Source organism: Salvelinus alpinus, chromosome 11 (genome assembly GCF_045679555.1).
Source record: "Salvelinus alpinus chromosome 11, SLU_Salpinus.1, whole genome shotgun sequence".
Lineage (NCBI taxonomy): Eukaryota > Metazoa > Chordata > Actinopteri > Salmoniformes > Salmonidae > Salvelinus > Salvelinus alpinus.
Window position 1 is genome coordinate 29741402 of NC_092096.1, and position 26842 is coordinate 29768243.

At 44.1% G+C, this 26842-nt stretch overlaps 2 protein-coding genes across 2 annotated transcripts in view; both read left to right on the top strand.

Moving 5' to 3' along the window:
• LOC139533905 (protein FAM180A-like) overlaps positions 1–22533 on the top strand; it is a 44125-nt gene extending 21592 nt beyond the window's left edge. Inside the window, exons 2-4 of the mRNA XM_071332387.1 lie at positions 12008–12210; positions 18117–18214; positions 21636–22533. Coding sequence (XP_071188488.1) covers positions 12132–12210; positions 18117–18214; positions 21636–21986 — 528 coding nt within the window. The 5' untranslated portion in view covers positions 12008–12131 and the 3' untranslated portion in view covers positions 21987–22533. The remainder of the gene's footprint in view (positions 1–12007; positions 12211–18116; positions 18215–21635) is intronic.
• Positions 22534–22661: 128 nt separating this feature from the next.
• On the top strand, positions 22662–25628 carry LOC139533906 (bile acid-CoA:amino acid N-acyltransferase-like). Its single transcript, XM_071332388.1, has 5 exons — positions 22662–23582; positions 23674–23764; positions 23865–23934; positions 24213–24360; positions 24532–25628. The coding sequence occupies exons 4-5, from the start codon at positions 24213–24215 to the stop codon at positions 24633–24635; spliced, it is 252 nt and encodes an 83-aa protein (XP_071188489.1). The 5' UTR covers positions 22662–23582; positions 23674–23764; positions 23865–23934; the 3' UTR covers positions 24636–25628.
• Positions 25629–26842: the final 1214 nt, after the last annotated feature.

The window sequence follows — 26842 nt, forward strand, 5'->3', positions numbered from 1 at the left end:
ACGGCCTACCCCTGCCAAACCCGGACAGCGCTGGGCCAATTGTGTGCCGCCCTATGGGACTCCCAATCACGGCCGGATGTGATGCAGCCTGGATACAAACCAGGGACTTCCACTGAGATGCAGTGCCATAGACCGCTGCACCGCTCGGGAGCCCCCCCAGGATGATCAAATCGTTATCACTCATAGATGAAGAGAGATGCCCAACTTCCCCTGTGGTTCCATGGAAAAAGAGATTATGAAGCACAAGTTGCCTCTAGTTCATGTTTGCACTGTTGTTACCCCCCCCCCCCCCCCCGCCTTCTTACTAACGACACTAGGCAACAGGGATGGTTTTGAGATTCCAGGAGTGGAAGGAAGATCAGGATAAAAAAAAGCTTTGGGTAATCAATTCTCCCCTGGATCAAATATGTCCCCAGGGGCTGGTCACTGAGCCCTGGCCAATAACAGGAAAAATCTATTAGCCCCACCAGTGGCCAGATTCCATCTGTTAGCATGCTACGGGGTGTGTGTGTGTGCATGTGCGTGTGCACAGTTAGGCCTGGGAGGGGCTTGTGTAACCTCTCTCTCAGAACAGCCCTACTGGGCGCGAGACAGAATACATAAAAACGTCTTCTTCAGGACACACATTATCCAGTCATACCTCTCCAATGAAAAGGATGAAAGCCAAACACACTGTCTGACACAGAGAAAAACAGAGACAGAGAGAGGGGAGGGGGGGATAAAGAGTTACTGTCGGGGAATGTGGACAAAGCAGGAACACTGTAAGTACAAGGGTTCTGAAAGGGTTCTTCGGCTGTCCCCATAGGAGAACCCTTTTTGGTTTCAAGAAGAACCTTTTTGGTTTCCATGTAGAACCCTTTCCACAGAGGATTCTACATGGTTCTCAAAACGGTTCCATTTGGAACCAAAAGGGTTCTACATGGAACCAACAAGGGTTCTTCAAAGGGTTCTCCTATGGGGACAGCTGAAGAATCATTTTAGGTTCCAGACAGCACTTTTTTTCTAAGAGTGTACTACATCGCTGTGTTCAAAGACAGACCTGCCAGACTTTTCAGACAGTCAGTCAGCCATAACAGTTTTTGTCAGGCATTGTCTACCTCTGATTATACCTAAAACTGACCTTGATGTTGAGGAGTGAAACTCACACACGCTCACAACAGGAAACTCAGAGAGAGGCAGAGACAAAATCAGTGAGAAACAGAGGGGGAGAGAGGGAAACTGAGGAGGAGAGAGAGAGGAGGAGGGAGAGATGGAGAGAGGGAAACTGAGGGGGAGAGAGCTCAATCCAGAGGCTCAGACAGGACATTGTACCTTTGATCAGCCTTGTTGTTAAACATTCTGACCTCTGCAGAGAGGCAACCCCCAGTAGAGAGAGAACACCATAGAGAGGGCACACACTTTTCTCTGTCCCTCCTTCATCCCGCATTTTCACTCTACAGAAGAGCCCAGCAGGCAAAGCAGTGCTTGATATGGCATTTTTAGATAGTTTGGATAGATATTTATGTTGTTTTTTAAAAAATTATTTAGCTGTTATTTTACCAGGTAAGTTGACTGAGAACACATTCTCATTTAAAGCAAGGACCTGGGGAATAGTTACAGGGGAGAGGAGGGGGATGAATGAGCCAATTGTAAACTGGGGATTATTAGGTGACCGTGATGGTTTGAGGGCCAGATTGGGAATTTAGCCAGGACACCAGGGTTAATTAACACCCCAACTCTTACGATAAATGCCATGGGATCTTTAATGACCTCAGAGAGTCAAGACACCTGTTTAACGTCCCATCCGAAAGACGGCACCCTACACAGGGCAGTGGGATATGTTTTAGACCAGAGGAAAGAGTGCCTCCTACTGGCCCTCCAACACCACTTCCAGCAGCATCTGGTCTCCCATCCAGGGACTGACCAGGATCAACCCTGCTTAGATTCAGAAGCAAGTCAGCAGTGGTATGCAGGGTGGTATGTACATGATAGTGATGACAAACAAGTTCTCTATGGTGGGTACAGCGTTTAGGAATTCATACAATGGCTCTGTCTCTAACAAGGCTCCATGAAAACTTATAGTTGGGTTAAGAAGTTTAGCAGGGATTTACAGTATCTGTGAGGCAAAGCACATTGTTAGCTTTTTGCTGCCCGGTCCCCTTTGTCCTGAAAGCTGTGTTAGAGAAGAGAGTCACCAGAGTGGATCTGCTGCTGCAGAGGAAAGAGTGTAATGAGAGAGGCTTTTAGAGGGGATATATAATGAGATATCTAATGAGGGGAATGAATGAGACACAGCAGGGGGACCGGAGGAGGGGGGGGGATCACATCCACTCACAGTAAACAACACAGAGGGAGGGAGGGCCTGTGGATACATACACATCAACTGTCTGCCACCTCACTAATGTCTTTTCTGTCCTCATCAGTGTGTGCGTGTGCATGAATGAGTTCATGAGTGAGTGTGTACAGACTACAGGCTATACGATTCTTTTTGTATGTCTATATGTGTGCAGGGGAATGTGCAGGTGTATTGTTGTATGTCTATATGTGTGCAGGGGAATGTGCAGGTGTATTGTTGTATGTCTATATGTGTGCAGGGGAATGTGCAGGTGTATTGTTGTATGTCTATATGTGTGCAGGGGAATGTGCAGGTGTATTGTTGTATGTCTATATGTGTGCAGGGGAATGTGCAGGTGTATTGTTGTATGTCTATATGTCTGCAGGGGAATGTGCAGGTGTATTGTTGTATGTCTATATGTGTGCAGGGGAATGTGCAGGTGTCTTTTTGTGAGGGGCTTTGTAGTGTAACAATATATTTCTGTATGAGCTGATTGTTACTTGTAAGAGCCGCTGTTGCATTTGGAAATGTCTTGGTCTGGAATATAGACAGCAGCTCTGCCTCTGATCTAACGAGGCATTTTGCTCTGCGGTAGACAGCTTTGAGGGGATTTCAGAAGAGGAAGTGTGAGATTTTAACAAGGAGAAGATTTTATTTGGCAAACGTTGAGCCGAGAAAAGGTTGCAAAGGAGTGGGAAAAAAGACGGGCTTCAAGCTGAGTCCCACCCACTCAAATGCTGTTACGTCTATTTAGAATTGGATATAGGAAATCAAAGCCCTGAACTACCATTGTGTAACATAAAACATACCTCAAATTTAGCTAAAGCTGTGGAATTAGCTTTTCATACAAAGATGCTTCTCTTTCTGCTAAAGACGGAAAGAAATGTGCCTTGGGTTATCTAATGACTTTGTTTTTGTTTATTCTGTCATACTGTATGTCCGTCACACTAACTTTCCAGTACATCCAGCCAATCATTTTGCTTTCGTCACTTTCATTGACAAGATTGACATGGTCATTGAATATGAATGTTAGTTCTTTGTATCAGCTTGATGTCACAGTCTCATTTACATGCAGTACAGGTACCCACTGGGCACAGACGTCAGTTCAACGTCTAGTTTTGATTTTCATTTAGTTGAGTTGTCGACTAACGTGAATTCAACGTGAAATCAACAGCAAAAAAAATGTTGCACTGTCATTGGATTTAGGTTGATATGTGGGTGAAAAAAGATGCCTTTATGTTGATGACTTTTTGCAAATCCAATTAGTTTTCCACGTTGATTCAACGTCATCGCGTAGATTTTTGGGGGGTTGAAATGACTTGGAAACAACGTTGATTCAACCAGTTCTTGCCCAGAGGGTAAGGTCATGAATGTAGCTAAGATCACCCTTTGTTTTTCTTTCATCATTTTTATTTTACATAGAAAACTGTGGTTAGGGAAATGAGCACACTGCATAGCAACAAGGCAATCACTGAGAGTAGAGAATGGGAGATGTAAATTCTCTGTGCCAAACATAATATTTTATATTTTCTGCTACATCACTGTCTCACGGGAGGTTAGTGGAATTATCACATAATGGTTCTGCTTTGTGGGAGCTTATTACCCTAATGCCCTTATTAGAGAGTACCAGAGGTGAGTGACATAATAACCACATTCATCATATAATACACTGAACAAAAATATTGGTCCCATGTTTCATGAGGTAAAGTAAAATATCCCAGAAATGTTCCATACGCACAAAAAGCTTGTTTCTCTCAAATGTTGTACACACATTTGTTTACATCCCTGTTAGTGAGCATTGCTCTTTTGCCAAGATAATCCATCCACCTGACAGGTGTGGCATATAAAGAAGCTGATTAAACAGCAGGATCATTATTACACAGGTGCACCTTTTGCTGGGGACAATAAAAGGCCACTCTAAAATGTGCAGTTTTGTCACACAACAACACAATGCCATAGATGTCTCAAGTTTTGAGGGAGCATACAATTGGAATGCTGACTGCAGGCATATCTACCAGAGCTGTTGCCAGATAAATTAATGTTAATTTCTCTACCATAAGCCGCCTCCAACATCCAACCGACCTTACAACCGCAGACCATGTGTATGGCGTTGTGTGGGCGAGCGGTTTGCTGATGTCAACGTTGTGAACAGAGTGCCCCATGGTGACGGTGGGGTTATGGTGTGGGCAGGCATAAGTTATGGACAACGAACACAACTGCATTTTATCAATGGCAATTTGAATGCACAAAAATACGTTGATGGGATCCTGAGGCCCATTTTTTAAGGTATCTCTGACCAACAGATCTGTAGTCATGTGAAATCCATAGATTACGGCCTAATGAATGTATTTAAATGTACTGATTTCCTTACATGAACTGTAATGCAGTAAAATCTTAGAAATTGTGGCATGTTGCGTTTCTAGTACGTTTACAGTATATATGGTATAATACATTAGGGGTGAACACAACATACTGTATATACTGCAGCCAACAGTTACAATATCCTCTTCTCCTGTGGGTTTATGGACCTATGTAAACCAACATAAGACTGCTGGCTACTCCGATACAACACTTACAGTCCATTAGGAAAGTATTCAGACCCCTAGACTTTTTCCACATTTTGTTACTTTACAGCCTAATTTTATAGTTTTTTTCCCTTATCAATCCTCACACAATACCCCATAATGACAAAGCAAAAACAGGTTTTAAACAGAAATATCACATTTACATAAGTATTCAGACCCTTTACTTTGTTGAAGCACCTTTGGCAACGATTACAGCCTCGGTGTCCTCTTGGGTATGACGCTACAAGCTTGGCACACCTGTATTTGGGGAGATTCTTTCATTCTTCTCTGCAGATCTTTTCAAACTCTGTCAGGTTGGATGGGCAGCGTCACTGCATAGCTATTTTCAGGTCTCTCCAGTCCAGGCTCTGGCTGGGCCACTCAAGGACATTCAGAGACTTGTCCTGAAGACACTCCTGCGTTGTCCTGGCTGTGTGCTTAGGGTCGTTGTTCTGTTGGAAGGTGAACCTTCGCTCCAGTCTGGAGTCCTAAGCGCTCTGGAGCAGGTTTTCATCAAGGATCTTTCTGTACTTTGCTCCGTTCATCTTTCCCTCGATCCTGGCTAGTCTCCCAGTCCCTGCCGCTGAAAAACATCCCCACCGCATGATGCTGCCACCACCATGCTTCACCGTAGGGATGGTGCCAGGTTTCCTCCAGACGAGACGCTTGGCATTCAGGCCAAAGAGTTCAATCTTGGTTTCAGACCAGAGAATCTTGTTTCTCATGGTCTGAGAGTCCTTTTGGCAAACTCCAAGTGGGCTGTCATGTGCCTTTTACTGAGGAGTGGCTTCCGTCTGGTCACACTACCATAAAGGCCTGATTAGTAGAGTACTGCAGAGATGGTTGTTCTTCTATAAGGTTCTCCCATCTCCACAGAGGAACTCTGGAGCTCTGTCAGAGTGACCCTCGGGTTCTTGGTCACCTCCCTGACCAAGGCCCTTCTCCCCCGATTGCTCAGTTTGGCTGGGCGGCCAGCTCTAGGAAGAGTCTTGGTGGTTCCAAACTTCTTGCATTTAAGAATGATGGAGGCCACTGTGTTCTTGGGGACCTTCAATGCTGCAGAACGTTTTTGGTACCCTTCACCATATCTGTGCCTCGACACAATCCTGTCTAGGAGCTCTTTGGGCAATTCCTTCGACCTCATGGCTTGGTTTTTGCTCTGATATGCACTGTCAACTGTGGGACCTTATATAGACAGGTGTGTATCTTTCCAAATCATGTCCTATCAATTGAATTTACCACAGGTGGACTCCAATCAAGCTGTAGAAACATCTCAAGATTGATCAATTGAAACAGGATGCACCTGAGCTCAATTTCGAGTCTCATAGCAAAGGCTCTGAATACTAATGTAAATCAGGTATTTTATTTGTAATACATTTGAAAAAAATTCTAAATATCTGTTTTTGCTTTGTCATTATGGGGTATTGTGTGTAGATTGATGAGGGGAAAAAATGATTTAATCCATTTTATAATAAGGCTGTAATGTACCAAAATGTGGAAAAGGGGAAGGGGACTGAATATTTTCCCAATGCATTGTATATCCTGTTCAACCAATACTGTTGACTTGGATGCATTTTGACATATTCCTGGTCGATCCTAACCCCACTTTGTTCAGACTTCCCATCTTTTCCCCTTCTTTATGCATTTACGTTTCCTCTCTCTCTGTTCTCCCTCTCTGTTCTCTCTCTGTTCTCTGTTTCTGCTGGCAGTGCATGTTTCCTGTGTTGTGCATCCAGCAGGAGGTCTGGACTCAGCCTACCATTAGCCACCTCTGGTCCAGGCGTTGATGTGTTTGGTGTCCACTTCTGGAAAACAACACGTACGCTACCCTGAGGTCCTTCCTATTTTGCCTCACCCTGACTATTGGCCCTCATTAAACAACCCCTCCACCTGTCCTAGAATGCCCCCCAAGAGAGCCTGTCGTGTCCCAGCTCACCTTTTCAGGCGGGTTCCCTTCAGACATCTCTCTCTCCTTTCTATCTTTTGTTCTTTCTTTCTTTCTCTCTCTTTCCCCTGCTTTCATCCTGCCATCCGCTCCTAAGCTCAAGGCAGACTCTTCTGTGGAGTACAAACAGCATACAAAGTTGGGATGTTTTTGTTGCCATGGCACCAGGAGAAAGCCTAGGCAGAGAGCTCTGTCAATATTGTATATATATTTGTATTATTACGTGTTTTTTGTTGCATTTTGAAACAATTTTTTGTTACCCTGTTCAGAAAAAATATCTGGTGGTGGCCCATGGAGTTGCAGGACTGACAATGGCACATCTGTTTACTTTGCTTGGCTAGCATTAGCTCGCTAGCTGGGAAGTTTGTTTACTTTGCTTGGCTAGCATTAGCTCGCTAGCTTGGAAGTCTGTTTACTTTGCTTGGCTAGCATTAGCTAGCTAGCTGGCGAATCTAATTTGAACGCTGCATCAACACCTGATCAACACAGAACCAGATTTTTATTCCACCTGCCTCGGTTTCTGGAAGGATGTGGACTGTGGTGTGAGGGGATTACAGAGGCTCACCTCGTAGGAGACACTTGGTGATTACTGCCGAGGTGTGGTGGTTGTTTCAGTATGATATGTTGGATAAAGGAATAAAGACAGACACCAATGTCAAGTTCAATAGCCTTGTTCATGCATTGTACAAATCCCTACACGCGGAGTCCGGGGAACAGTCCGACTAGTCGAATACCTATCAACTAGACTCCATAACAGTGGTCTCTCAGGCACTTTTGCTGCCGAAGCATCATCCAGGTGGGTGCTATACATTCGGTGGTGGATGTTCCAGCGTACCTACAGAGGAGGAGTAGCTGTGAACTTCAGAGACAGAGGAGCCTGATAAAGAGCTCCCGACTGTTGTTTCTCCCTCCCTGGCTGTACCATCGACGCCACCTCCACTCAAGCTACTCCTTTACTGAACTGCATCATGATCTAGCTGTGGAAGACCATCTCCCATCAACTGCCAGCTCCCTGAATTTGTTTGAGATTCTGTATGAAAAGCTTTATATTAAATACACAGGAGGTTGGTGGCTCCTTAATTGGGGAGGACGGGCTTTTGGTAATGGCTGGAGCAGAATCAGTGGAGTGGTATCAAATAGCATTCCGTTTGCGTCGTTCCAGCCATTATTATGAGCCGTCCTCCCCTCAGCAACCTCTACCGATAAAATACATGTATTATTATTATTATTAGAGGGGTTGGAGAGACTGACATAGATCAGGTGGAAGCAGTTGGTAGTTATGGCTCGATGGGTTGTGGCATGGACTGGACAATAGGGCCTCAATTATGTTATCTCGTCTTTACCATCAAGAAACAACAACAGGTTGTGTAGATAAATATAATGTTTTGTCCTTTCAAGTTGGTACAATTTCTACCAGCCATTGTCCGCATGTTGAGTCCTCCCCAACTATTTCAACAGCAGATGCATTTCTCTCAACATTAGCCTGCCTGTGTGTGCAGCCCGTGGGCGTAGCGACCAGAATTCCCCTTCCCAAACCTTCCGTCAATCAGAGTCGCATCACCAGGCAATGTCGCCATCACCATGCACCCGTCACTCACAGACTAGTCCGGTGACACTCCCCTCTACCATTCTGCAGGTGACAGCGTTGTCCCTGGAGGCAGAGAGGAGGGGGACGGGGGAGGGAGAGGAGGGCAGGAGATAGAGGTGTTGATGGCTCTCTGGTCAGCAAACATGCCTTCATTGTATTCATTACTAATACTGTGCTATAATTGGTAATTGCTATAGCATGACCTGAGACGTCTGTGTACCTCCCTAATCATTGTGTCAGAAATAATCAATCTGCCCACATGTAACAAGGCAGGAAGCTCTCAGTGTGTCACCATCATCAACACCTCTCACTTTCCACAGGAAAGTCACAGGAAAAGCTGTTCCCCAGGGCGAATGTGTCACTGCCCACGACACACCAACAACAACCTGCAGCTCTGAGGAATTCAGCCAAGACATGCAATACTGCCTCAGCACAGAGACACTGACAAGCTTCAGTATACCCGCAACTGGAACTGCAATGACTAACACTAATGACTGAAACAATGCTGTTGCAAAGTGAAGGAGCAAATACTAGTTTCAGACAACAATTAAGTGTTTCCTTCTCGTTATTGAAATGCTGGACTGGTCAAAAAGTGGTGGTGCAACAGAAAAACCCAAAGAGCGTTTCAGGGAACTTTGCCACCGGTGGTCATTAATTGCAGAGCAATTACGAAGCAAGATGTCCATAACGAGTCATTATTGCATTGTAATTGTCTCTATGTCTGAGTAATGAGGCTGGTGTTGGGTGTTGTGATTTGGCTGGTTAGTTCTGCAGGCTCCGCTGGTCTTGGGGAGAGGCATAATCAGCAGCAGTGGAATCTCTCTAAGAGAGCCTGGATGGTGTGTGTGCCCTCTGGCCAACCATAATAAGAGGAGCTGTCATGGGAGAGGGCCAGGAGACATCAGCTCCATTTGCAGTTAAGACACAGTGGAGATGGATCACGCAGCTGAGCCGCTGTCTGTGTCCAGACAAATTAGCTCTGAACTAATATCCTCCTGACAGGGTTTAGGATATGTTTCTACAGTAATGTTTTGTCTATTCATAATGGGTCTTTTATGTTGGATCTTTTTAGCGAAATTCAATTAATTCTTGATGTCGGATGACTTGGAATTGTGTGGTGGAAGACGTATCAGATAGGCACTGGTGCTGACCCTGTCAAGAATTTATATTTTCCATTAAACCTTTTGCTACAGCTCAAATAACGATTCTGTATATTCTGCCCCATCCTGATTGCTGGTAATTACAGTCATGTGACATTTAGAGTCTGAAGTGTATAAATTAAAATGCTTTTCTTTTGTAGTTCTCCTATAGGGACTGCAGCTGCACTTCTCTTGTCTAAAGGTAATTTGACTATTGAGGATTTTACAGACTTCTAATGGCCTCCTATTCATTTGCATATTTTATGTATTACAGAGCTTTACAGCACGACTTGGGCAATTAAGCACTTGAGCGATTTCTCAAGGGTCCCCACCTGGACCTGAACCCAAACAACCCCTACATCTCTCTCAAGTGCATTCATATCGTGAGCATTTATCTTAATAGAATTCATTCTCAAATTCACACAGCATCACCAAAATAGTTTGAAAACGGCATCAGTCTGATGGGGTGCTGGAGTGATGGAAGAAGAATGTGTGTTCTTAGCCTGCCCCCTGCTGGTAAATGGAGAACTACACGTCAGTAGAAATGACTAGGGCTGGGACTTTTTCCTGCTCAGGTATCCAGGAGCTCCTGTGGACCTCATTTTATTTTTTAGCCTACAGTTAGGGATATGCTTTACTTGACCATGTGACCTCTGGGATATGTTTTATTCGACCATTTGACCTTACTAGGAGTAAATCCTGGCTGTGGACATGGTCCTGTGTCACAGTGTCACCTCCTCATCCATTTCAACAGACAGATTTACTACTGTCTTCTAAGAGTAAAGGTGCTGGGTAGGTCAACAAAAAGACTGGAGTTCCTCTCTACCATGACCCTTCCAGTAAGGAGACGAGAGACAGGCTGTGGTGAGGTTTTCTTTACCTGCTGGACATTGTTCTCTCAGACTCAGAAACACCATCTGTTATTACCTTATGAGTTGATTGTGTAATGTACTGAGAGACAGACAGGTGTTAACTTGTTCACTGGGAATATCATCACCTTCTCTCATCATCCTTTATTTGAATATACTGTTCCTTCAGTGAGACACGGAAGGGCAGAATACCTCAGGTGCCCATCTGGTTTCAGAGGGGAACGTTTCAATTCAACATATTGTGTTCGTAAAGAAAATAACTTGAAAGTCAGCGGGCGCTCGATTAATCATGCCCTCCAGCGTTGCCTGATATATCAGTGAAATGTTTGAAGGTACCTTATCAAGGTGGTGGCAATAGTGATGTGAAGTGGGTAATTAAAACCGCTGGCAATTTTAGATTTTCATTTAGATTTCATATCAGTCATCAGTCATATTTCTTATGATCGTGCGCTGATAATATAGAAGCAGTAATTGTAAAACAAAACATTTAACCCAAATTATCATTTATGAATACACCATTCGTTCTCAGCAGTAGAGTACTGATATAGCAGATATTGATTGAGCTCTGAAATACATACTGCAAAAACAAGTAGCTTACTGACTGTGGATGACAAGGTAGAATGGTGTAATTATATTTAACAATAGCAGACTCGTTTCTGAAATCGCTTGTCTTTTCCAGTTATTTTCCTTTATTCCCTGCCTTCATCTCAGAGGACAGGCCAACCAAAGCAAAGCCCCTGGATTCCTGAGCAAACCACTATGCGCCTTGGCCCTGGTAGCGAGAGTTTTTAATGTTGTTGTAACTGACATCATGTGACTGACTACACAGAGAACAGACACTGTTCACTGAGGACAATGGAGAGACGAAGAGAACCCTGAAATGCTATACTGCACTGTAGTCTATTGTATGTGGAGTGGATGTATTTGAAGTGGGCAGATATTGGTGTTTTACTCTTGTCTGTGATGAAGCTGTCAGACACTTACTGTGTATACAATATGTGGCATGCAGGTGGATTCTAAGACCGAGTATGGATGATAATGAAGATGGAGATGATGATGGAGACGTGGTATTCCTCACAGTGGTGATAGTCTCAGCCACCATCGTTGTCTCTGTGTGAGGTAGCAATAAGCCTGGGGACGAGGTTACGATATGACCATGATGACCATTATGCTAATGCTGATGGAAACCATATTGGAAACGACGGTGACCACGATGATGATGATGATGATGATGATGATGATGATGATGATGATACTGGACAGCTTTTACAGGTTGTAGACCAGCTGCAGTCAGTCTGGTGTCAGCTCTGCCTCAGCCAGTAGCACAGTGAGCGGCAGGCCAGCCACTAACAGAGCAGCCATTCCCTGGGTCTTGATGACTTCCAGATGACAGCCCAGACAGCCTGGCCAGCGAGAACTCAGCACTCAGTCACAGACAGAGAGAGGGGGGGAGGCAGAGATTAGGGAAGGGGAGGAGAGGGAGAGAAACAGACAGACAGAGTGGTGGAGAGGAAACGATGAAGCAGTTGCATATGAAGTGGTTTAGCAGTGCTCCAGTCAGCGTTCTTACCTCATTGTTTTTACACAGCTCTTTCCAGCTGGGACCTGGCTGGCTGCTGTGATTGGCTGGGGACTGATCCACATTCAGATCCCAGGGAGACAGACAGACGACAGGGCAGTGTCAGTGTGTGTGTGCTGGGCCGAGAGTCAGCATGATGCATCAGTGGGGTCTACTCATCACTGTGTTCTACTGCCAGCTGTACCTGGCTGCTGCTCAACACTGGAGGAAAGGTAGGACACCTGAGCACCTCACAGAGCTTAGACTGACTTCAGGTCAGTTTGAGGGGTCCACATAGACACGTTCATAGAAAGTTCATGGTTGTTGTGTAGACGTACTCAGAAATAGTAGCAATAAGAAGTAATGACCTGCATTTTGGAATCAAAGGAAAAAATAAACAATATGGTTATTTATTAAGTATCGTTGTGTGTTATCATAACTGAACGTTTTGCTGCCAAATAGATTATTTAGGTGGAGTTAAGTAGGCTACATTTTTTTATGTAGACTTTTTTCTGATGTGTTTACAGACTTTTATGAAATGTAATGTTTTTTTGAAGAAAAGACAAATGTTTTGTTTGATTTGGCAGGGCTGTGGGTGTTAGGCTCCTGTATGTATGTGATTGTGTTGATGAGAAGGAGAGAAATGCTATTTTCTGAATATCTTTCAACAAAGTTCCCAGGGAAAAACAACTTCAAGTGCCTCTTTGTAGTTGGGTCCAAACATTTGGATCCACATTCATACATTCTCCCTCCCACACACATCAATGTTTGGTTCCTTGGAAATGTTGACTGCCGAAAATAGGTCCCTCTGAATTAAGGAATGTAGGAGGGTGGATTTACATGTAAATCACTGAATCAGTCACATGATGTTGAACTTGCTTCAGGAAACGCAACTTAGCTCAGGTCTTTGCTGGCAGATGAGATCCAGTCATATACAGTCGTGGCCAAAAGTTTTGAGAATGACACAAATATAAATTTTCACAAAGTTTGCTGCTTCAGTGTCTTTAGATATTTTTGTCAGATGTTACTATGGAATACTGAAGTATAATTACAAGCATTTCATAAGTGTCAAAGGCTTTTATTGGCAATTACATGAAGTTCATGCAAAGAGTCAATATTTGCAGTGTTGACCCTTCTTTTTCAAGACCTCTGCAATCCGCCCAGGCATGCTTTCAATTAACTTCTGGGCCACATCCTGACTGATGGCAGCCCATTCTTGCATAATCAATGCTTGGAGTTTGTCAGAATTTGTGGGTTTTTGTTTGTCCACCCGCCTCTTGAGGATTGACCACAAGTTCTCAATGGGATTAAGGTCTGGGGAGTTTCTGGCCATGGACCCAAAATATCGATGTTTTGTTCCCGAGCCACTTAGTTATCACTTTTGCCTTATGGCAAGGTGCTCCATCATGCTGGAAAAGGCATTGTTCGTCACCAAACTGTTCCTGGATGGTTGGGAGAAGTTGATCTCGGAGGATGTGTTGGTACCATTCTTTATTCATGGCTGTGTTCTTAGGCAAAATTGTGAGTGAGCCCACTCCCTTGGCTGAGAAGCAACCCCACACATGAATGGTCTCAGGATGCTTTACTGTTGGCATGACACAGGACTGATAGTAGCGCTCACCTTGTCTTCTCCGGACAAGCTTTTTTCTGGATCCCCCAAACAATCGGAAAGGGTATTCATCAGAGAAAATTACTTTACCCCAGTCCTCAGCAGTCCAATCCCTGTACCTTTTGCAGAATATCAGTCTGTCCCTGATGTTTTTCCTGGAGAGAAGTGGCTTCTTTGCTGCCCTTCTTGACACCAGGCCATCCTCCAAAAGTATTTGCCTCACTGTGTGTGCAGATGCACTCACACCGGCCTGCTGCCATTCCTGGGCAAGCTCTGCACTGGTGATGCCCCGATCCCGCAGCTGAATCAACTTTAGGAGATGGTCCTGGCGCTTGCTGGACTTTCTTGGGCGCCCTGAAGCCTTCTTCACAACAATTGAACCGCTCTCCTTGAAGTTCTTGATGATCCGATAAATGGTTGATTTAGGTGCAATCTTACTGGCAGCAATATCCTTGCCTGTGAAGCCCTTTTTGTGCAAAGCAATGATGACGGCATGTGTTTCCTTGCAGATATCCATGGCTGACAGAGGAAGAACAATGATTCCAAGCACCACCCTCCTTTTGAAGCTTCCAGTCTGTTATTCGAACTCAATCAGCATGACAGAGTGATCTCCAGCCTTGTCCTCGTCAACACTCACACCTGTGTTAACGAGAGAATCACTGACATGATGTCAGCTGGTCCTTTTGTGGCAGGGCTGAAATGCAGTGGAAAAGTTTTGGGGGGATTCAGTTAATTTGCATGGCAAAGAGGGACTTTGCAATTAATTTCAATTCATCTGATCACTCTTCATAACATTCTGGAGGATATGCAAATTGCCATCATACAAACTGAGGCAGCAGACAAATGAATATTTGTGTCATTCTCAAAACTTTTGGCCACGACTGTACATGATGTGACTGTGTGGATACGAGTCTGACATGATCAGATAAAATAACACAAACTTTATTAATCCCAGAGGGGAAACTGGTCTGTCAATCAGTCATGTGTTTCAGTATCCATTAGGAAAATATTATTACATCCATGTCATACTAGTACTAAGCTTATCTACTGTATGGCTATTGAATGTCAGGTCACTTCTATAGATCACATCTGAATATTTATGATTTGATAGAGGGGACAGACAGTGATTTAGAATTGGGGACAAACTGTAAGTGTAGCCCATGTGACTGTCTCTGGCCCATGTGACTGTCTCTGGCCCACTGTGTCCCTCTGACTGCTGCCAAATTCTTTCCCAGCTGTTTTGGCTGCAGCAGCTTGGAAGAACATCTGCATATCTGACTTGATATATTGTTATCCCTTCAATATTGAGACACATCTTGTCCCATATTTGGAGCTCTCAGGTCTTCGGTCCACTGGGAAAGTTCTAATTAGGACATATACTTAGCTTGCTCCAGTGTGTGTGCATTCTGTGGAAAATATCAGTTTAGACATCACAATGCAAATATGTCAACTGGTTAAGCAAACATCATTCATCAGTTGTAGTATGGCAAATGTTCCTGACTTTGGTTTTGGCTCTGACTTTAATCCAAATAACCATTACTGTAAACCTGGAGTACAGTGACCTCTGGTTTGCCTGCTTTTCTCTAGTCACGACACAATTCCAGCCAAGACCATTTAGCACTGCTTGTAATGAATGGCTTTGTGTTTTCCCCTGGCTCATTGCATGTGCTTAGAGGGAGATTACAAGTTCCCTGCTTGTCTGTGAGGACACAGGGGACAGTGTCCTAGCAAACACTGATTATTTAGTCTAGCGCTACAGTGGGCCGAGAAGCACGAGCGATGATTGGTTTCTTCTAGCTTTGAAAACTGAGATCTGCTTTCAGAGGTGGATCATCCACTTTAAACCAGCAACCACTTATTCCATATGTGATCGGCTAGATTCGGAAACCGAGTCTACTGTGCATCAGATGACTGTGTTGGCCCGCTGAGCTAAAGCCTAGGCATTACACAAGTCTTCAGGTCTCAGGCAAGGTTACACATCACATGGGCATTGCACATAGATGTTTCTTTGTGTTGCTGTTGTTCTGCTGAGGTGAAAAGAAGGTTCCCTCCTGTTCTTCACTTCTGACTCGAGCTTAACACAGTGGACTCAACTCATCATCTGTGTGTGGAATTCCAGCTCCACCTACCTCCACTTATAGATACAGACTGGAAGGCATCAGGAAAGGATGTGCTCCTGGATGGAAGTCAACATTGGGGCTTAGGCTTTCCAGTACATACTGGATGAGTATCTCACTTGGATGCACAGTAGCACATATCAGCCCAAATCTAGGTGAAAATTATGACGGCAGTGTCTGGCATTCCTCGCAGCTGCTGTATGTATGGCACCTGTGCAACTACTGGGTAAACCCATACAAATTGCTGGCTGGTTGGAGCAGCCATTTTGGAGCTAATATCTCCACAGTGGTACAGCATCACCTTAACATCAAACGATTCATGGAAAACGAAGCGTGGAAATGAACCTCATAGACCTCGTAACCTCACTGTTCACACTGGCTCTGTGCCAATAAAAGTTGTTGTCCCTATGGGTGTGTTCTGTATGCTTATACATTCCAACGCTGCTTCTTTAACCCTGTTTCTGAATGGGGAGAATGTGGCAAGTGTTGTCCCGTCGAGAGTGTGAGGCCTTGGTGGCCGGACGGTTAGGAGTACAGTGGAGGGGGACTGGGAATAACAAGAGCTGATCCTGGATCAGAATCCATATGGAGTACAGTCGGAGAACAGTAGAATTGTGCTGGGTGTCAGTTGACCAGAAGCTTATTCCTGATCAGTTTCCATTGAGAGGGCCAATGTTTAAACTATGAGCCTCATTAAGCTCAGTGAGCCTATATTTCTCTTGGCTCAAACAGCAGTGATTGGATATCTGGCTTAGATTAGTAACAAGAGCACGTTCTACAGTAGTAGGGAACTAACCAAGCTCAGAAAGAATGTCACTCTCTGACAGGTGTTGTATCTATGAGAGAATGAGTAAGCTATGGTGTAAGGTATGGATAAACAGTAGCCCTGTGTGTTGTGTTTCATAAAGCTAAGTTACAACCGCATTGAACTCTGAACTGTTGAGAGAACAACTTATTTTACCGCTAGTCACGCTGTGTTCCTACCGTGACCTTTCTGTTCTGTCCAGGGCCCAGGCATTCCTCAGACAGACTGAAGCACTGCATGATCGATGGTCTGTTTGTGTCCATTTCATACATGCTCCGACTTCCAATCAAGCTTCTTATTTGGGCGTTGTCTGTCTGTACCTGACCCTTCAACCCAAAAGCACATGGCCCTGTACTTTCAACACACAGTCAGAGTTCCTGCCAGGTATTCAGGGCTGTAATGGAAAAGAAAACAAATAAGGTATTGAGGGAGAGATGCTGTTGCAACAAACTTTCTTTGGGTTGGGCTGGGTCATCTCTAGGTTATGTTAACAACATTTCTCAACGTGTCATATTTTTCTGTTGAGGTCAAATACTTGACCACAAGAATGTCTCTATGTACTGTAGCTGTCTCTCAAACTGGTGAAGGGTATTACCATGTCACTACTGTGACTCCTGCCTCAAATCATCCCCTCACTGTTAAGAAGCTCAGAGTAATACAGAGAAAACACTGTTGAAAGAAGCCGCTCAAAGCCCCATTATCTCACTTAATGTTAATCAGGCCTAGGTCATTTTTGAGAAATTAGACGAGTCCTTTGTAGATATAATAACTACCACATCTCCCTTACAGGTTGAAGAATAGGTGTGAAGGAGGTGGTTCAGTGAATGGCCTCATCTGAGATCAGAATACCTGCCTTAGCTGCATTTAGCTCAGGAGCTGCCTTTAGCTCAGCAGTCTTGTGGTATGCAAGAGACCAAGGTTGGAACCCAGTTGGTAAGCTTGTGTCCAGGTGTTTCTCTGCTTCTGCTCCTGGTTAGCTCCCCTTATAAATGACAGAGCTGCCTTAGTCTGCGGTCCTGAAGGCTGAGAGAGGGGGCTTTTATAAGGAGCAGACCACAGCTCCTGAACTCTCAGGCCTGCTGCGACACATATGCCCTGACACTTTGAAATCTGACCGCCCTACCCTATAGCCAAGCCCTATAGACACACCTGGCTCTTTGAAAAGAGGGGGCATCTATAACGTGGGACATACCTGAGATTACCGGTGTCAGAGGTTTAAAGGTTTTCACCTGGTTTCACATAGGGACATCTGCTGCAGTTTACACCCTAGTTGTCTCCCACAAACCTGGGGCTAGATAGTTTAACCTACGTAGACATGTTTACAGTATGCAGTAAGTGTAGGATTTTACATGACCTATAGCCACTGTGTGAATGTATTTGACTATATTGTATACTGTACACCTATGCCACTGCGTAAATACTGCAACGTGTGCTGAGTTTGACTGACCTCCTGGTCTCAACAACGGCAACCATATTCACCCGCTCAACGGGAAATTCTGGATCTATTGTATTTCAGGCCTTCTTTTGGTTGCCATTGGTTTAATGAGTCATTCAACTACTCCAAATGCTATCTCTCCTCTTCTCACTTTCTCTCTCCTTTCTCTTCAGCCCTTTACCCATCAGCTTTTAGAGTGAAGCGTGGCACACACTCATTGGTCAACCCCACCTTCCAGAACTCTGTGGAAGATGTTAACCTGCTGTTTGAGGTGAGTCAAAAATAGCCATCTCTGCTTAAATTACATTAATGAGCTTAAAGGGGATTTAATTCATTGTGAATGTTACATGGAAACAAGAAGATTGTTGTCAGATAAAGTTAAATCTTCCACAAACGTAAAGTTTTATTGCAGGCTCTCAGTCTGTAACAGTCTGGCTCTTCTCTCCGACCCACAATGAATCATCCAGAGACCCTCCTCTCAGATCATTTTGTCTTTAATACTTAATAATGTTCTGACAGTGAACTCCATATCCCAGAGGCCCCTGCTTCTTCTCGTTGTTGAGCCAGACCATATCCACTGTGGGCACAACCCAGATTCATCCACACATATTAGAGCTGGTATGTTGGAGCCCAAGGAGCAAACATTATGTCTGGACATATACCGCTCAACCATCCTCCAGTGGAAAACATGGACACAGAGGTTATAGGTTATTGAATCTTTGTGAATCTTGTGGGGTAGCAGCAAAACATGTTGCATCAGAATCAATGCCACTCAAGCTTTTATATTCGCCATTGCTTCTAAATAAAATATCTTAGGCATAACAAGTCAAAAATACCTGAAAGCTCATCTCTTGTGCTTTTGGGAAGAATTCTTAACTTTCAGAAACTCTGTTAGTTACTTAAGTGAGTTGTAGGTCGCAGAGGGGCCCCTTTCTCCATACTGTAGCAAACTCTTCTATCAGTCCTTGTCAGTGCCACATCTCAAATCGACCCCTAGACCCTGCACTTATGGAGATCTGAGAGTGCATAGGGTCTAAGGGTTGATTTGGAATTGGGCATTACAGTATGGGAAGAGGCTACATTTCTACTGTTTGTTATGACAGAACTCAGAACATCGCTGAGCAAACAACGGAAACCAAGAAGTGCGTGTGCAGTAAGCAAAGTTGGAGAGCTCTTGTCTTCAGCAGTGGGCCTATGTGTGTAGGTGTGTGTATCCCTCAGAGTTCCATTCAGAGAGAGAAGTGAAAGTTAAAGACGAATTGAATGTTTGACTCCTCTTCTCCTACTAATTGAAGAGCTGAAACATTTCCTGTTTGATGTGAATCTTGTGTGTACTACCGCTCGTCGTGCTGCAGGGACATGGAGGTTGGAGGTGGGAAGGGCAGAGGCAGAGAAGCTGTAGGCAAAGTGAACAGTCCTCATGGGTTCAAACTTTCTGAATTTCATACAGTTGAACTTGGGCAACGAGAGTCATGGTTGGAACAGGAACGTAGTTTTGACCTACTGGGAAAGGGAAGCTGAAGCCTTAGGCAGCAGTCGTCATCAGTGTGTGGGTAAAATCACTGGGGAAACCAAGACAGGAAAAAAAGCCATATTACAACCTATGTGTTGTGAGAATTTATTTGGTTGCTCTATGACCTGTTAGTTCATATGCCTTGCCACCGTGATATATTGATATAGGCCTAAGGCCGAGTCAATAAGAAGACACAGTGGCAGAATAAATTCAACCACACATTTGTTTCATCACAAAACCGGAGAGCATCCTCTATGCGGTGAAGTCCACAAAGCATATTGAATGTAACCAACAGTTACATGAACTACAGCATGGTCAAGCAAAAGAATGTTTCTGGAATTTTCAGACTACTTAACAACTATTTATTTAGAACCACGGAGAGTTACTGCAAGTCACAAAGAACTGGAGCTGCCTCCACTATTCCAGCACCATTTCATCTTCAACATTTCAACATGATCAAATCACCTATGCTTAGTCTAACACAGTGACAACTAAAATACACCAAAAACAATCTAGTCCAATCAACGTAATGTGGCGTACAGCAGGTCAGCCACCAGGGGGAGAGTCGTCGAGGCGATGGCTCCATCTGCTGGGTGTGCCAGGTCTCGACGGGTTCTCCGGCCAGGACTAATTGGCGCTGATTGGGAGTTGGTGAGTAATCAAGGGCTGATTGGTCACAAGCTGTGCAAGGCCCATAAAGCTGCCAGAAGGGCAGCACACAGGGAGAGAGTGGGGAAGAAAGGACTCCCGTATAGTTGGGGACGGTTACAGAGGGAACAGGAGTGAGTGCAGTTGTGATCCTGATAGGATACCGCAAGACCCGGAGCCCAGAAGACGGTATCCCGGAGAGGGTCTCATAGGGGATAAAAAAAAAATATATATATTATTTAAATAAACACCCTTGAAACCGAGTTTATCCTACTCTGTCCGTGTCTGATCTGTGTCAACGTCTTGACCAAACCCCCTGGTCTTCCATAGTAAGCTAAATATGATGTGGCTTCCCATGGTTCTGATTTCTCTCTCTCTGTGTGTGCGTGCGCGCTTGTACATGCATGCAAGTAGAAAAAACACATTGACTCACCCTACTTGTAGAGAAACGCCAATGCCATCCTCTTTCATGTTGATGAAACGGTCTATACAGTACATGCTTTTTTTTTTTTTGTCCTAGGCTACCTGGCTAAAATGCTTACTCGCTAGCCTAACTTCCTTTCATGGGCAACGTTAGCTAGTTAACATTAGCCTTCTACATCTAGCTACATATTGAACTTCCATCCTCTCAGGTCAAGGGCACAATGTATGAATTTATCATTGGATCAGAATCGCGGTTATAATAATTTGCCAGTATGATGAATATATGATGTAAAACAAGTCCACCGGAGGACAACACAATGAAATGTAACAATTGAAGTTGTTTTTTGTCAATGATGTTTGGGTCTCAATGTGATAGAAGTGAAGCCAAATCCAAACTGGCTTCCCCTGACACTTTCTTTTGGTGTGCCAAGACCATTAACAGTTTAGCTCAACACTGATTGGCTAATATTTTATCATTTTTATCAAGGGAGGCCAAATGCCAAACAATTTTTGACCAGACATCATCAGATAGATGGCCTACATATACAGAGAGAAAGGGGCGCAGTTTCACTCGCTCTAATGCTTTCTCCGGTGAGATACATTCCGCCTCTTGCGAACTGAAATAAAATTCTCAAAGACCGGGACAAAAGATTTTTTTAAATTACACTTTTTTTCTCTGACAATTTTTTGGGGAAGCCTGGCTTCCCTTGGCATCCATGAATACATGCCAACGGGAGTCAGGTTACTCAAGGTAAACTGTCCCTCTATCCATGGAAGGAACAGAAACGTATTTTTAAGTTCTTAATTATTGAGTGTTTAGTCCGACTCAACAGAGGAATAAGGCAGCAAACATATTTTTAATGTATTGTATACCCCCTGGTGGTAAGAGCTTGACTTGTATTCCAGTTATACCATCGGTGGTGCATGAGGTGAGTTTCACCATGACTGTTGGGAAATCGCTCTGTTCATCGAATCATTCAATCAGTCAATTGATTAAATCAATCAAACAATCTCAGAACATGAAGGTATTGAGATGACAGATGGACATATGAAAAGTGGATCTGATAGAACCTGTAAAGAATCTAATACAACTGTGTCTGTCTTCTAGATCCTGCTGGCAGGCCTGCAGATCGAGGGTGAGGACAAGCCCTTCGTGATCCCAGACATGGAGCTGGCGTCTCTGAGGACGGTCCAAAAGCTGGAGGTTATCTGTGAGGACGTCCTGCCCAAGAGACTATCCGAGATCAAACGTCTGACCTCCCACCTGTCCCAGCGCAGAGGTGCCCTGAGCAGGGAGGACTTTGAGCGCACAGTGCTCACTATGGTGTACACTGCCCAGACTCTGGCTCATACCACCTCCCAACACCAAAAGGCACTGTGGGGAGACGCCCTGCTGCAGCTGTTCAGGGCCATACAAGAAGATCTGACGCCTCCACCCAGGACACCTCAGCACAACTAGTGTTATGGACATGTGGACACATTCTTTTAGATACTGTAATATACTGATTATTTTATACTGTAACACAAGTCACTTTTTGGCAAAGAATTTGAAGGATGTTTTCTATTGAGTTGTATTGTATTATCAAAATGGCTGTTCTGATAATGTAATATGTTTGGTTATGATCAAATTATATGATCTAATCATATTGAAAGGAGGATGTGGGAAAAGGAGGGATGTGAACTATATCTTGTTCATGTTCTATCTACCGGATTCCGCCTTGTTCCAGGACTTCAGACGTAATCAAACATTTTAAATATTTTATCAGTCACTCTGTCATCGTGATTCATACCAGGTCTTTATCAAATCTTCTGTCAGCTGTTTATCACAATCACATAATCTTTCCCCAGCACAGTCCCATGGCGAAAGGGAGCTTCATGAAAAAGTTGTCCTATGAGGTGCAGAAATATTGTATTGAATTGTAACATTGCTTTGGATGAAGACAGGGCTATCAATTTGCTCAGCTTATTTCTCTAATTGATATTATAATAAAATAATGATCAATATATATATTTTTAACTGTACCATGTTATGACCATGTTATGATCCAACCTATCCTGATGCAGGACGGATTCACAGGTTTTACGCACCAACAATACTTTTTGGAGAGCACTATGGTCCTCTTTTGATATGGCCTTGTTCTGAATATGTGCAAATGAGGGATATGGCTATAGAATGTTCACTCACATTTGCAAAAAACGTGGGGAGGGATTTGCCTCAGTCTCAACCAGTTTTTATTTTGGAAGTAGAGGATTTTAGCTGCTCTAGCCTGCAGGGAAGATGTCTAGCTGTCCTGGTGGTCACACATAATGGCAGGGGTGAGTCCAAGCCCCATGCTCCTAGTAGAGCCCACTAGAGCCCTCATTGATGAGAAACTACAGACTGTGGTGAAGAATGTTTTTCCCTAAAAAATAAGATGACCCTTCGTTCCTTTCAGCGCTCTGATGGGAGGCGTTCGGCCATTATGCCAGTGATGAAACAGGGATGGTCAAAGGCAAGAACAACTATGTTTTTGGGCTTGGGTTCCTACTTGTTGTTTTGCCAGATGTTACTATTTATGGTTGTTATACTTCATGCAATTTTTTTTTTTTTAAGTACAGTATTTTGACTTGTTTATCAACTGTACAAATTGCTATAGTAAAGCAACTGAGTTGTGTTATTGTCCTGTACCGTGTGTGAAGTTGCCGAGGACATCCGTTTTTGTGGTTCTTATGTGGGCTTAGAGTCCATGGGCTTACTGTGGATCATGAGGCCAGTGTCTGGCAGTGAAACAGGACTCCGGTACACACACACACACACACATACCAAATTACATAAGATATGCCTCTGCTCCAGTATGAATTCTGAATTATTTTCAGTTAGCTCTCTCTACATAGTTGACTGTTTCTTTTCTCTCTGTAACACTGTAAACAATTATTTTACAGGTGCTCTGTAGACACAACCCTATTATCCAACATATGTTTTGATAATTCAGCCCAGATGTATGGTGTGTATAAGTGACAGCCATGTTTTCCCTTTCAGATTGTCCCTTGTGTCAATAGCTGACAAGTACAACACGTGAGTGTGTTTTAACCTATTCTAAAGCAATGGTAAATTACCAAATTTGGAATGCACTGAAATTATAGTTGTATTTTGCTAAAATCTCTAGAAATATGCACAAGATGCACTTTGATGAGAACAACCATTTGATCTGGAGAGACATGATCCAGCCCATCACTGAGAGTGGCCCTAAAGTAGAGGTGATGACATCTTTCAGACTGCATTGTATGCACACTATACTGTATGTATTTGTACAGTGAGGAACTGACATGTGTTTGGGCCTCTTTTTTCACCCCATAGGTCAGGAGGTTAAAGTGTCCATTACTGATGGTCATTGGAGAAGCTGACCAGAACTGTGCCACTGCAGGATGTAAGTACTGCACATTTGAGTTATTTAGTAGACACTCTTGTCCAGAGCAACATACAGGAGCAATTAGTGTTAAGTGCCTTGCTCAAGACATATTTTTCACCTAGTCACCTCAGGGATTCAAACCAGCAACCTTTCAGTTAATGGCCCAACACTCTTAACCACTAGGCTACCTGCCACTACCTGATAATGCATACATAGACCTATATTGATTACAGTATAAGTTGGCACACTAAAAGGCCTATCCCAGATATCACCTGACCTCTGACCTCTATGCACAGATGCGCAGTATGTTGGAGAGGGCAGGGAACGGTCACCTGCTGACAACTGTGTCCTACCCTGGGGCTGGTCACCTGATCAAACCTTTCTACTCCCCTCACTTCCGCTCCAGCACCTTCCTTAGGCTTTACACCAAGAACAGGGTCAAAGGTGAGGGATTTTACAGACCATCTCTCATCTGCTCTGACTTACTGTACGGCTAGATCAAGGACCCAGTCGATAGTATCACTAGACATTACACATTACATTACAAGTCTCTGAAAGGGATTGTTTTTCATTAGTATTTTTACCCTACTGTAAAACTGTGATGTGTTGTTGCAGTGATCATGTTGTGGGGAGGGAAGTCCAAATGGAGGAGGATCCTTGAGTTCCTTCAGAAGAACCTGTACCAAAGACAGGACCCCTCTGTCCCCTCAGAGCTGTGAGATCCTCCTGGACTATCTCCATTATAGTTGTCGCTTCTCTAGCTTCATTATCTGTCAGGGCCCTATTCTTGAAATTAATGAGAGACAATATTGGTTGGATTTAATTTTACTCACCAGGTGGCAGCATTGTACAGTCTCTTAAATGACTGGTCTGCTGCTCGTAGTTGTCATAGTAGTCAATGTCCTGACAATGACAAGGAGGAAGAAGAGGAGATGGTCGACATCGGCCTTTCATCAAAGTCCTTATGAGGAACCCTTTCTGTTTAAAGACCTTGGGTCAGACCTTGGCTGCTCGGTCACGGTTGAGTTGCGGTCTTCTAGCCAGCCTGGTTTGGATTCCAAACTCCTGTGAGGTGATATGAAGTGTTATTGATATCAGCTGAGTTGGAGAGAATGAACACCGCTGCCTTTAACTCTTATCAACTGCATAACTTTATTTTTTTTGAGATGTCACCCATATATTCTCACTTCAGATCACTTCATTCTGGCAAAGGGGACCGATGGCCTAAACATCTCCATGTGTTGCTCATATATTAAACCAATAGCCTGGTCTGGATCTGTTTGCGCTGTGTTGCTCCTATGGTCATTGTCGTCCCAAACATCGTCATGCACAAACAGACCTGGGACTACGTAGGCTACTAAACCAATGCCTTCTCTAGTGATGAAGGATAAAATCCCAATTTGGCAACCTGCCGTGCTATTAAACCAATGCCTTCTCTAGTGATGAAGGGTAAATACCCAATCTGGCATCCCGCCGTGCCATTAAACCAATGCCTAGTGTAGTAGTTTAAGAATAAATACCCAATCTGGCATCCCGCCATGCCATTAAACGTTTACAGACTCAGCGGAGTATACCCTCAACCTTAATTTCTCCAGAAGCCTTGTGGTGTGACTTGCCCCCCCCCCACCCACTATTATTATGAGGAGGAAGTAATCCAGCGCCTGTATCCCAATCATCAGACCCACGCTCCGGCTCCGCCATGGAAAACATTCCACTGGCAGCCCCTCAGCACGGCCCATATGGACCAAATTCCTCCTTTTGAAACTCCATTGAAAGAATATGTTCATGTTGTGAGCCCGAAAAAAAAGGGGAGTAATAGATAAAAGCGATTTTAAAAGAAAACATTTCTATTACTCATTGTCACACATGGCGGCGGGAGAGAAGAGGACGGAGGGGAGGTCTTTAGAGACGCAGTCAGAGACTCCAGATGTTGGGTTCAGAGGTTCTGATTTATGAGCTATAGAGCCAGGCACAGTGTGATGCTATTACCCAGATAATGATGCCACCTAGTGACCATGGCAACGTACAAATCCTGTAACTCTCTGGTTAGGGTCCATGCCATGTTAAGTGGGCAGCCCACAGAACACTAGATCTAGAATCCCTACTCCCCAGGGGCTGATAGTGAGGTAGGATTTTAGAAATGTGGCCCACCCACTTTTAGTGGGGAGGTGGAAGGGAGGGTTGAAATATTTCCCTGTCCATCCATAGAGTTTTGACAGACTGATATAGCATATATAATGGCTAGGGAGCCTGGCTTTGACAGTGAGAGGGGAGAGGGGTGATGATGCCAACGTTGTGTGCGCTTGCATGCTTGTGTGTGTGTTAGTTTCCTATGTGTTAGTCAGGGAATGGGATGCCTCAGTGTATCCAACAGCCAATTACACAGTATGAGGAGGGTAGTGCCTAACCCATAACAAACAATACTTTAACAGCCTGCATGAACTCATGAGATCAGCCTGATATTAAATTAACACACTACCACTACTTGGAATCATGTCACCAAGAATAGATAAAACTACGTCTCAAAACAGATCAAATAAATAAAAGCTATTTAGCACATTTAGGTATGCCATGCGTTCATTTGATTGGGTTAATATATGCTTCTGTCGCTGTTTTTGCCCTTAAAACTGAGTATCACAGCAGACTGTCAATCTAATTCTTGCCAAGCACTTGCCCGCTTTGATGTGGTTCTTGGTGACGGCTTCTCCTCCAAAACCCCATAATAATCAGTAACCGAAGCGGCCACATTTATCACAGCTCTTGGAATTCTGGCATTCTGCTCCATGTTCCCACACAATGAATTTGTTGTGCATAGCACCCCTGACACAGTCGATAAGCGATGGGAGATCGTTGTCAAGGAGGGAGTGATGAGGCTTAGGCATGAGGTGGTTCTCTCTTACTCCCCCAAAGCTCTTATCTAGTATTG

Bases quoted from the DNA above. Each gene is read 5' to 3' on its own strand.
- LOC139533906 (XM_071332388.1), top strand. From the start codon at position 24,213: ATGCGCAGTATGTTGGAGAGGGCAGGGAACGGTCACCTGCTGACAACT. The intron at 24,361-24,531 runs GTGAGGGATTTT...GTGTTGTTGCAG, and splicing joins CACCAAGAACAGGGTCAAAG to TGATCATGTTGTGGGGAGGG.